Below are 12232 nucleotides of genomic sequence, written 5' to 3' on the forward strand. Positions count from 1 at the left end.
CCTTGACTTGGTGTTGTCAGCACCACGCTCTCCCAAGTGAGTGAACCAGTCACCCCTATATAGGGATCTGAACCCGCGGCCTTGGCGTTATCAGCACCACACTCTCCCAAATGAGCCATTGGCCCGCCCTGGGACTAAGTTTCTAATACACAAAACTTGGGGGACACTATTCAAGTTTCAATGAGTTTTCGGGGGACATATTCAATCCACTACACCACTTGAGGTATAAACCATGGAACTATATATACACTGTTGGGGGAGTTAATTCAGTGTTAATGCTAGGGTACTGCAGTGTACAATAGATAATTCTCAAAAGTTACTTTAGATAAAATGTTTCAGCTAATTAGAGCAATCCAATAATGAATTCTTACAGTAAAATTACCCTAAGTTTTGTAAGTCCATATGTTAATATGAAATAGTGCTTATGCTGTGCAATTTCCTAATTTAGATGCAGTTTTGTTTTAAATATGATGCTGTAGTTTCAGGGTTCAAGAAGTACAGTAACTAATAACCATTACAAATTGATTACATTGAGCAAGCGATAGCATATTCATTGTACAAATCATAGGTTTTTAATACCACTGTGCAGACAAAAATGACTAAGCCTGCAAGCCAAACGTGGATCATAGATAGTAACTTTTTTTTTTTTTTTTAATTTTTTTTTTTCAGCACCACGCTCAGCCAGTGAGCGAACCGGCCATCCGTATATGGGATCCGAACCCGTGGCCTTGGTGTTATCAGCACTGCCCTCTCCCGAGTGAGCCACGCGCCGGCCCATAGATAGTAACTTTTTTTTTTTTATTTAATTTTTTTTTTTCAGCACCACGCTCAGCCAGTGAGCGAACCGGCCATCCGTATATGGGATCCGAACCCGTGGCCTTGGTGTTATCAGCACTGCACTCTCCCGAGTGAGCCACGGGCCGGCCCATAGATAGTAACTTTTAAGACTAAAAACCTACCTGATAGTGACTTTTATGTGTTCATCCCTGAAATTCAAAAGTGACCTCACTGAATCAAAGCTCAGTATTTCTTAAAATCTAGAAAGCTGTACAGAATTTTTGATCCTAGGCTAGTTCCACTTACTTGGGATCAAACATAGAAAAACAAGCAACCTGGTCCATTAATTTTGATGTTGAATATGTGGTTAGAGAGCATATTTGGATATGTTACAGGACCTGAGATACGAGGCAAACTTGTAATCGGTGTAAATGTTGATGGGGAAAAATACCTCTAGCATACAGGGGCGTTTTCTTTTGAACTGCCTAGAGTTCCTTGGAGGATGAGCACGAACTCAGCAGGCCCTGCCCTCTAGTGGATATGGGTGTGAGAGAACTTCGATTCAATGTGCACTGTATCTGGTTCACCAAAGCTTATTAAAACCAATCATCCATCTAAAAGCACCCATTAGGGGTCTGGTCTGGGTGAGGTGCTAAGCAAGTGAAGGGTTCACGTGGCAAGTGGCAAACAGTGGCAAAAGGTAATGCCCGTTCTCCGGCTTCAGTCGCAGGATGATTGGTTTCTAGTTGCTGTTCCAGTCTCTCTTGGGTTCCATACACTGGGAACGGATTTTAAAAGGTCAGGAGTCTTCCCACGAGCTGAGACTGAACCTTGCCCTCTCATTACATACGGGCACTGAAGCACACCCCTTACCAGGACAGAATTTTGGGAAGTCGCCCCGCGAGAATCGGCTCCTGCAATTAGAGCGAAGCAGCCAGTGCAGGAGTTTGCAAATAAGAGTGCGAAGCTCGGGAGGTTGTTCACGGTGCCCCAGTCCCTGGCAGAAACTCTGGTTCCCTTCAGCGCTCGCCCCTTTCTTCGGCGGCCCTCGCGTCGTCTGCCGAGATTGTGACGGCGGCCACGACGGGAGGGGCTTCCCTTGTCGCCTTTGTTGAGAGCTCAAACGCATCGGGGACAGCGGCCATAACTGAGCCTGCTGGCTTGGCCCAAACCCGCGGCCACCTCATGGGCGAGTCTCCGACCCTTGCGCCCAGTGGGTGCGTAGAAACGGACGGGCACCGTCAGGGAGATCAGCGAGGAGCCGCCACAGGGTAGGCAGGGATAGGTCGGGCGGCCAATCCCGCTCAACCTCCTACCAGGCTGGTCTGGACTCAACCATCGCCCATTCGGGGCCGATAATTCGGCCCTCACTTCACTTCCGCCTTCCCCGCCCGAGGGTGCGAATGCGCCTGCGCGCGCGCCTCTCGCAGCGGAAGTAGTAGCGACAAAGCTCGGTGCGCTGCGGTCCCGGGAGTGCGGGGTGCGCCAGGGCGGCCAGCGGCGGGGAGGGGCGGAGCGCAGGGGGCGGAGGCGGGAGCACACCGGCGTGGTCGCACCGAGTCGCCCGGGCCGACCGTGACGGGCCCCCTCACCTCCTCTCCTTTCCCCTCCCCGCCCGCCCTACCGCTAGGGCGGCCGGCGGCGGGGAGGGGCGGAGCGCAGGGGGCGGAGGCGGGAGCACACCGGCGTGGTCGCACCGAGTCGCCCGGGCCGACCGTGACGGGCCCCCTCACCTCCTCTCCTTTCCCCTCCCCGCCCGCCCTACCGCTCGCTTCTTCTCACGACGCGAGCAGACTCCCGCCTTGCGCCGCTGCCCCGCGAGGAGCTTCTCTTCTCCCGAGGCGCGCGGGGTGTCCCCGCGAGCCCCGCGGGTGAGTCCCCTCAGCCCGGAAGAGGAGAGGTCTGGGGCTTTGGGAGGGTACAGCTATTACCGCCTGACCCCATTTCCAGAAACTTCCAGGTCCAGAGGGAAGGGGGTGGCCAGGGATACCCTGGCCGGGGGGCGTCTCTAGGGCGCCGCCCCGCTGGCGTGTGCCGAGTCGTTGAGGGCAGCCGAGGGGCGGGTGCAGGATCTGGATCTGGGGGCTCCCGAGGTGGCGTCTGGGTGGGGATCTCCCTCCTCATCCTCTCGTCAGCGCCGCTTCTCCTGGTTTCTCTTGCAGATGCTGCTGCTAGGGGTGGTGGGAGCAGCCGTGGGACGCGTGGCCGGGAGCGGGGGTGACAGCCTGGGATTCCGGGGGCTTCTCTTCCTTGTCCTCCTCTCTTCTGTATTCCCAGTGTGGCCGTGGCTGACACTAAAGACTTTGTAGCCATCAACCCGAGTGCAGTTTCGATGGAAAATGAAGGTAAAGGCCCCTGGTAGACGGGTTGCAACGCAGAGTAGAGGGTGTGGTGGTTTGCTTTTAAGTTGCCTGTCTTTATCCACCTTTTTATTTTTGTGATTGTATGTTTTTCTTTGCTTGTGAAATGTCCAAGGATTTTCTTTCTTAGGGTATCTAGCTTTTATTTTGGCACTATGGGGGCATTTTAGGCATTAAGGTTCTGTGGGTGACTGAGCTAGATTCTGCTTTCCTGAGAAATTCCTGCTTTCTTTAGCTTAGGTAACGGAAGGGAAGTTTTCATTTCAGATAGCGTCTATTAATGTTTTAATAGTTATTTGAAAGGAGTCACCCGAGAGGAAGTGGAAATGGGGAAGGGGATGAACTGCATCTCTGTTTGCCTATCAAGCTTTGGTGTGGTGTGTGACTGGATTCATTTATGAGAAAGAAAACGATTTTTTATCTCTAGCTTTGGGAAAAAAATTTTTTTCAATCCACAAAAAATCCTCTCAATTTAATGAAATATCATGACGTGATTTTCTTTCCTGAAGTTCTGCCCTATTTCCTAACATAATTTAGGAGGTTGACAGTGAAACCTGTTTGTCTACTGTACACTTTGGGCGCATTAGATTGTAATTCACACATTTACTTGATTCCTTTGTCCTCATTAAAATATTTAATCTTTTGCATACACTGCACTGATTATTTTTTAAAATCGTTGAGCGACTCTGAATAAATGATTTTTTTCCTTCCTGAAATAACCACACTTATTTTTTGGACTGACTTCTGACATGTATGTGATATCTTTTTTTTTCTGGGTTGCAAAATGCTGTAAAAGATAGTTAACAAATTACAATCTTTTCTGGTGTATCTTTTGTTTTTTAAGATCTGTATCTGGTACAAAGAGCTGCAGATGAGCTTGCTGGATGCTTCTAATTTGTTTTTCCATTGTTGAAAATGTAAGCTTGATTGTCAAAGTAGGACTAGTAATTTTAAGGTAGATGTTTCTTATAGATACAGTAATCTGTTTTGCTGTACGAAACCTCTGGGATATGTAAGAAATATGATGAGGGCCATGATTATATTGCCCAGTTTTACTCTGGATGAATAATTGGTGGAAGACATTTTCTGAAATACTAAAGTGTGTAACTGCAGAGGAGTTATACTGTCTAATTGGGTCTTGTGAAAGCATTTGAAAGCAGCAATGTTTTTGTCTAGTGGTATGGAAAATCACTTTTCTGAGCCTTTTTCCTGTTTGTCTTTTAGTTTATGGATTTGAGAAAGGCTAATCTATTCTGCACATGAGACAAAGAATATTAAATACGCTCGTATACCTGTTTCTTGGTAGAAACATCTTAAACAACATCTAAAACTTAGTATATGGTTGTGAGCTTCTTTTTTCAGAATGTTACCAGATTTAAGAGAGTAGCCTTAAGTAGGTGGATTCTTAGATGTTGCTTTTGTGTCTCCATCTTTTAGGAAGAAGAGCATGAGTAACAAAGCTGACTCTCATCTACTGAGGTGGGAGGGGGTGGCTGAATGATAGGAGCATGGTGTCTGTGTCTCTGTATTTTATGGCCAAATATGAATGATGTGGCTTCGTAATAAAAGATTATACTTATACAACTCTTAAAAATTTGCGGGGTTTTCTGCTTCACGATTCTTGACCATCAAGAGACCATTTTTGTTAGTTTCTTACTATTCTGTTTTTTCCTTTTTTAATATTTAAACATTTTAAAGAAGAACTTATACATAGCCTAGAAATTTTCAAAAGCAATTGACCATCTTAAAATACATAGATTGACGTCATGTATCTTTTTATAGTTTGTATCCTCCTTTGATATGGTGTAATATTAATAGCTTGGAGGTATGAAACAAAAATGGATACAAATCTTGCCTTTACCTCTTAAAGCTGTGTGACTTTAGGCAAATTACTTCATCTTTTTTGAACCTCTATTTCCTTATCTATAAATTGGGATTGATAATGTTTAGCACACAGAGTTGAGAGGATTAATTGAGTAACCCTGTATAAATTCTCTTGGGAGGGAGGAAGGATAGAGTTTAAGAGCATGGGTTATGGAGCCAGGCAACCAGGTTTGAATGCTGGATCCCCACTTAACATTATTTGACCTTGTGCAAATTATTAAAGCTTTTTGTGCTTCAATTTCTTCATCTATAAAATAAGGATAATGATAGAACCTGCCTTATGAGGTTGTTGTAAGTACTTAGGACAGTATCTGTGAGTGTGTAGTAAGTGCTCAATAAATGCTAATTGTAAATAGCATAGCCTGATGTTTGATGCATACTAATATGCAATTTGGTATTAATTTTGTTACAACAGTTAAATATTGGAAGGGGGACCAGTAGTGGCCAAAATGCTCTATGTGAAGTTGTCATTATTAGTTAAAGGATGGGTGGAGTTAAGTAAGGAATTTTCTATGTTGTTAGTGCTTTAAGCCTGTAGATAAAGTCAGGGCTCTACGAAAAAGCCAGGGGCCAGTGTGGAAAGAGACAGGCTTGGATTTGAATCCAGGAAGATAATTTTCATCTTTCAAAAACCGGACAAGTTACTGTGTGTCTGAACTTTCTCAACTTCTAAGTTTTCTCATCTGTAAATGGAATAATGCCCCTCGGAGGATTAGTGTGAATAGTAAATGAAGCCTGGAATGCAAAGTGGCCAGAATTGTGGTTGACACAAAGTTAGCTTGCATGAGTGATTTGAGTGATGCTGCTGTTCCTCAGAAACAGAGAACCTCCAGTAGGTATGCAGATGAGTTATATCTCTAGGTGTGAACAGTGTAGAATTGATAGTGGCTCCATAGAGTATCAGCATGAAGGTTTTTAGGTAGTGTGCATTATCTGTAATGGTTGTTGGAGAAGGGAATGGCTTCCTCCTTGTGGTTCCCTTCAGCAATGGTGATATTTTCCTTGGCACTTCAGTTTCGATTCTTGAAGGCCTTTCTCCCAGGGCCCCCTTAAACTTTTGCAGCAAAGCTTGATCCATTTTTAGCCATAGACCACCGGATGCTTCATGAATACTCCCTGCTAGTCACTAGGAGCATTTGAAGTGTTAATTTCCTAGAATTTCAGGGACTGGTCCTAGACAACCATCTGTGTTAGGATTTTATCTAGATCCTTTGGATAGAAGATCCTTCTTCTTACATGTTTATTGCGAATCTAAACAGATACCACTAAGGAATCTGAGATACACAAATAAACTGCTCTTTTTCTGATTTTAAAAAGTCAATTGGGCTGGCCAGTTGGCTCAGTTGGTTAGAGCACAACCTTGTAACACCAAGGTCAAGAGTTTGGATACCCGTACTGGTCAGCCACCAAAAAAAAAAAAAAAAAATCAGGATTTCAGGACATGGTTAATATTATAGACAAAGCTAGTAAGTCTATAAAATAGTCCCCCAATCTCTTTGGATGGTATTTGAAAATGATAGTATTTGTATTTACACTTTTTGAAATAGTTTCTTATGCAGTTTCAAATTGTTAATCATCTAGGAATGCCTCAAAAAAATTGTTAGGATAGTTGGAAAAACTATAAGGAAAAAGGGACAAGAAACTACCTTACCTGTATTCCTTTAATTGGAAATAGGAAACCAGATTATAAAAATATTTTATATACTTAGGTGTGGGAAACATAGTTTGTTTTGTTTGCAATTTTGTTAATAAAATGATAATCAGTACTCTGGAAAAGAGTTGAAACTAAAAGAGATTATGAATGTGACAGCATTTTATAAACTGTAGTAATTAAGCCAGAGGAAGGATGCTGCAGAGATAATTTGTAAGCAGTAGCCTTCTAACAATTGAATCCTAAATACTTGATTTGTCTTAATGTTTTTGTCATTCATTTAATGTCAGCAGAATTCAAGTCTGTTAGCTGAAGCGTTATTATGAAGCAAAGTAGTTTCCTAGGGAACACATCCCTTGGGGACCAAGACTGATTTTCTTTTGAGATCTTGGCAGGTTAAATTTTGTTTTAAAGGTGGAAAGAACACCTTGGCCTGATGGTAGTTAGCTGGGGTGAATATTAAATTTACTGTTGTTACATGTAACATCTTAAAGATATCTTAAGGATCAGTCCAAGAGGTCCCCCCACATTTACTTTTTAAAAGTCAAATTCTTTTTATAATGGTTTCAGGCATCAGTTGTGACAAGGTTATCTTTATGCTTTTTGTATGAATAAGTTTTGGCAAAAAGGCAGTAAAGTAAAAACTGGTTGGGTGAGCTCTGAGGTTAATGCCATCATTTCATACAGGAAAGGATTTCTTTAAAAAAAAGTCAGGCTGAACTGATTATTTCCTCTTGGATTTTTTTTTTTTTTTTGGTAGCTGACCGGTAAGGGGATCCAAGACCTTGGTGTTACCAGGAGCATGCTCTACTGAGTGAGCTAACTGGCCAGCCTTCCTCTTGAATTTATATGGCTGATATTTATATGCATTTGTTAATATATCTTCTGTCTTCTGGCTTTAAGTTGCTATTGACAGAGGTGTAAATTTTAGAATTACAAGTGAATTACTTAAAAATTGTGTTGAATTAGGTTACTTAGACTAAACTTGTGATACATTTAGAAAAAGTTTAAATGAAAAGTTAAAAGGCTATCATAGGTTATAGACAGAAGGAGAGTAATAGCATGGGTCAGAAAAACTACGTTAAAATAGCTATAACTGGGCATCTAATTCAATTTCAGTCTTTTTTTTTTCCTGCTACAGGTATTAGTGTGTGAACTGGAAATATTTAATATACCTGTTAATTATAATTGCTTGCTTAGGTCAGGCCTTTGGATTTGACAGTTGGTCATTTCATAAATGTGCTGACCTAAACTTGCGTCTGTCCCCCAAGAGGAAATGCAGCAATTTAGCTTGATGTCCTTTATTCTTTTAGAAAGCTCTGAGACATTGAAGCATCCTAGTAGAAATTATTTTCATTTATGTAATTAATTAAAACAAATAACCTGATAAAGTTGGAATGAATAGTGGCAGGACCCTAAATACTAAATATATTTGCCACTCTGTACTGTTGTTTGATGTTCAACCCCTTACAGGAAAACTCAGAAATAATAACTGAAGTGGAAATATTTAGGATGTCACTCATCATACTTCTTCTGAATATTGTTTTTAAAAAATATGAAGTATAAATTAAAAGTTTTGATGAGACTGTGAATTTTAGAAATTGGATTTATTTTGGTTATGATGTCTTGAAGTATAAAAGGATAAATCATTTCCTAAGGATTATTAGTACATTTAAGTTTTGTTCTGTAAGAGCAAAATCAGCTTTAAAACCAGTCCTGGGTTTCCTTTCATCTTAAATCATATTGCCTTTCATTTGCTGTATACATAAATTAGCCTTTTGGTGCTGTGACTTTATTCATATATGTTGTATATGATATATATGAGATATATATTTCTCTTTGTATGCAATTATTCCACTAGATTTAGTTTGGCTATCTATTTTAGTGTTTCCCCAGTGGAATTTTTGCTTTCCCTACCTTCATCTGGGTGTGTACATTGGCCGGTGCAGAAATACTAGTTGGTTCAAGCTTTCTTTGGGAGTTTTACCTGCTCAGTTGAGTGTCAGTTCTACATTCCCTTGGAGCAGGCAAAAGTGATTCATAGCACAATAGCATGCAGGCTACTATGTAATGTGCAAACTAATCTCTTCTGTGTCCTTTTCTTAATGCTTGTCAGGGCTACTATTTACTGAGAGTTAACATCTGGCTTATGAAACTAGTGTCTGTGATCAGTGGGAGATTCCAGCTTCCTTCCCCACCCCGGAAAAAAGATGTGGTAGTTGCTGACCACCCTTTGAGGTCTCCCAGCCCCCTATCTTAGAATTTGGTAGTTTAGTTATATCTTGATATATACCCTTGATTTTTGTGAGAGACCAGGAAAGATTAGTTTCTTCTGATTTCCTCTGTTAGAAGAAAAATAAGGGGAGATGGGTTTGTATTTACATTAGAATAATGGGAATGGAGAGTAGGGATGGTTGAGAGACACATTTTACTCCTAGGAAAAAACAGCAGGACTTGGGCAGTGACTGGATACAGGGAATGAAGGGGAACACAGAGTCAAAAATGACTACAAGATGTCAAGCTGTTGTAAGTGGGTGAGTGCAGCTGCCACTAACTGTGGTTGGAGAAGTGAGCTGATTTGGGGGCCAGCAAAGGGGAATGTACAGAAGGTCAGACTGTCATGGTGTGAGTCTCAAAGGGCCGTGTATGGAGAGGATTCAAAGTGAAGTCTCGAGGCAGAAACCCTGAAGTTGTCCCTTATTCAGCTGAACAGAGTCTGGCACATGCCTATTGTTGACTCAGTGAAAATGCTGGCTTCCTCACTCTAATTCAGTGGTTCTCATCCGGGGGCGACTTTGCCCCCCAAGGAACATTTGGCAATGCTTAGAGACATTTTTGGTTGTCAAAACTGGTAGGATGCTACTTGGCATCCTGTGGATGGAGACCAGGGATGCTGATAAAAATGCTAAAATAAATAAGACAGCACCCCCACCCCCACCTGGAATTATCCAGCCCCAAATATCAATGGTATGGAGATTAAGAAACATTGTTTTAACATTGTCAAAGGCAAGGAAGTTAACTCCTGGAGAGCTAGGTTTCCTCACTTGTAAAGAGATGATGATGATTATACTTCAGGTTTGTTAGGATTAAATAGAGCAGGGTGTGTACAAGTGCCTGGTATAAAAAAGCTGCTCAGCTAATGTTCATTTTCTTTACCTTAGTTAATGAATAGATTGAGGGAGATTATTTTTGGTCATTGATCTTTTAACTTGTAATTTCCAGGCTTCACATATTTTTCTGAGAGATGAGTGGGATGCCCATGAAACCTATAGTAGCTTTTATAATCTTAATGCTCTTCTTGTAGTTTTATCAAATTATGATTTTGATTCTACTTTGGTTTAGGTTTTTAGTATTTCATGACTTTACTGCTTAGTATCTACTTAGCAGTTGACAGAAATGTTGAAAGCTGGATTAAAAGTTTTATCTATTAATCAGTGAAATTAAACCCTTATATTTTAGTGAGTAATACATTTTAAGTATTATCTTTTGATCTCAGAACTGTTATTGTTTGAAAGCAATTTTACTATTCTTTGAAATCGAGACTGAAGTGTTCTGAATCATTTTGTTTGAAAAATGCCAGACGTCCTGTGTCTGTAATGCATTTACACTTTCATTTTTTATCCATTTACAAAATTCCATTTACCTCCCTGAAGTCAGAACTCCTCAGATTAATTTATTAGAGTCTTCATTGCGTGGCTTTTTTTGATTATCAGGTAACTTTCTACAATCATTCGTAGGGTGTGAATGTTAACACCGGTTCTTTCAGTCATATTAGGGACAGAACCACATGTATTTTCATTTCCAATACCATTTCCTTAGAGAAGCATTCTAATCATAGGCTCAGTGTTTAATGTCTGCTTAAATGTGCATAGCTGTGTGACTTTCTCATTTTTAAGGAGTCACTGAAAGTCCTTTGCTGGTGTCTCTTTCCTTTTAGGAAAAAAACTGGTTCATTCTTCCTATTCGTTAATTCCCCCACCTCTATAGCTTGGGGTTAATATAGGTAAAGTTCCTTGTATTTAGTAAACTATTTAGACTCTTACCAACGTATGTTTTATTAATTGCAGGAGGAATTTAGAAATAACATTCTTCCTGTTTTACATATTAAACTAAGATTATTTAAATATATTCATTAAATAGTTGGTTAGAAAAATTAGCTTTTGAGGAAAACCACTTAAAATGGGAAATAATGTATAAGTAATAGAGTACATTTTATGGTAGCCAAGAAATTCTCATTCAACTTAAACCTGTAAGGATTCAAAGCTGGTGTTTTTTGATGATATTAAATTGTGGTTGATATAAACTGCTTTTAAAGGCTTACATGGCTCCCCATTCATTGTACCCATAGCTATTTACGTCAATAAGCACAGGGTGTGAAAGATGCCACAATAATGTCTTTGATTTCATAAGGATTTGGTTTACCATATCTTTTAACATTAAGCTCATCAGTTTACTGCTTTCTGAAGTGAATATTGTTGCTCATATGGAGGTACTAGGAGAAGGTATGAAGGAATTCACCTGTTACCACAGTCGAATAACTGAACTAGTGGCGTAGGTTCTAAGGAAAGTGATATCTCTTAACAAAGGAGGACCATAGTCTTTTTTTAAAGCTCCTTTCTTCCTTCCTTCTTTTTGTAACTATTATGTTACTAGTGAAATAATTATTGCTAGCTGAAAGCTTTAAAAAATAGTAGTCACATGTTTAATTTAGAGTAGCAACAAAATGGACAAGTTTGAAAAATATGTTGATGATGATATGCCACCTCCTTCTCCCCTCCTTATATCAAATTTCTGTCAGGACCTAGAATAATTTATACAAACAGATGTTATCAGTGTATGCAGTGTTATGCAGATCTTTTCACTCAGTGATCAAAAAATGCCAAATTCTTTCCAGAGGGGCAGTATAATTCAGGTGTAATTGTTTAACTTTTGGATATAAATCCAGTTATAAAAGAATTGCTTTACTTTCAGAGGTTTCTCTAAAATCTTTTAAACTTTTTAACTAAAAATAATTTTAGACTTACATAGAAAGGCACAAAAATAGTTCCCAAATATCCTTTGCCCAGTTTCCCCTAATGTTAACATCTTATATAACCATAGTATAATTGCCAAAACCAGGAATTTCACATTTGTAAAATAAATCTTGACCATATCCTCCTCCATTTATCAGTTACGAAGATCTGTTCTTAAAAGGACTGGAGTTACTTAAAGTTAGGTTTATCCATAATTGCTTTGCCTGATAGCAGTTAAGTCGAAAAGAGCTGTACTTTGACAGTCATTCTCTTGCGTTTGTTTGCCTGGTTCCTTAGTTACAGTTCTCATTTCTACATCTTTTACACTTGGGAATTTATATCAGCTGTAGTACAGTAACTATCAGTGCTTGAAATCAGTCCCCATAAGTTTGTTCTGGAAGCATCATTTTAGACTGAGAGTTACCTACAGGCTAATTACTAATTCTCTTATTAAATCATGAATTAGTTTTGCAGACCCTGTCCTTTCCTTTTTTTTTTAAAGATATAATTCATATGCCATGAAATTCATCTTATTTGGGGGGGGGGGG

The 12232-nt window shown here is 40.3% G+C and overlaps 1 protein-coding gene across 1 annotated transcript in view; it reads left to right on the forward strand.

Annotated features, from left to right (window-relative positions):
* The first annotated feature begins 1975 nt into the window (after window positions 1-1975).
* The window catches only part of ATP2C1 (ATPase, Ca++ transporting, type 2C, member 1), a 138568-nt gene continuing 128311 nt past the window's right edge, over window positions 1976-12232 (forward strand). Inside the window, exons 1-2 of the mRNA XM_008571998.1 lie at window positions 1976-2048; window positions 2940-3122. Coding sequence (XP_008570220.1) covers window positions 3117-3122 — 6 coding nt within the window. The 5' untranslated portion in view covers window positions 1976-2048; window positions 2940-3116. The remainder of the gene's footprint in view (window positions 2049-2939; window positions 3123-12232) is intronic.

This window comes from Galeopterus variegatus, unplaced genomic scaffold (assembly GCF_000696425.1).
Source record: "Galeopterus variegatus unplaced genomic scaffold, G_variegatus-3.0.2 Scaffold743, whole genome shotgun sequence".
In the NCBI taxonomy this organism is placed as follows: Eukaryota; Metazoa; Chordata; class Mammalia; order Dermoptera; family Cynocephalidae; genus Galeopterus; species Galeopterus variegatus.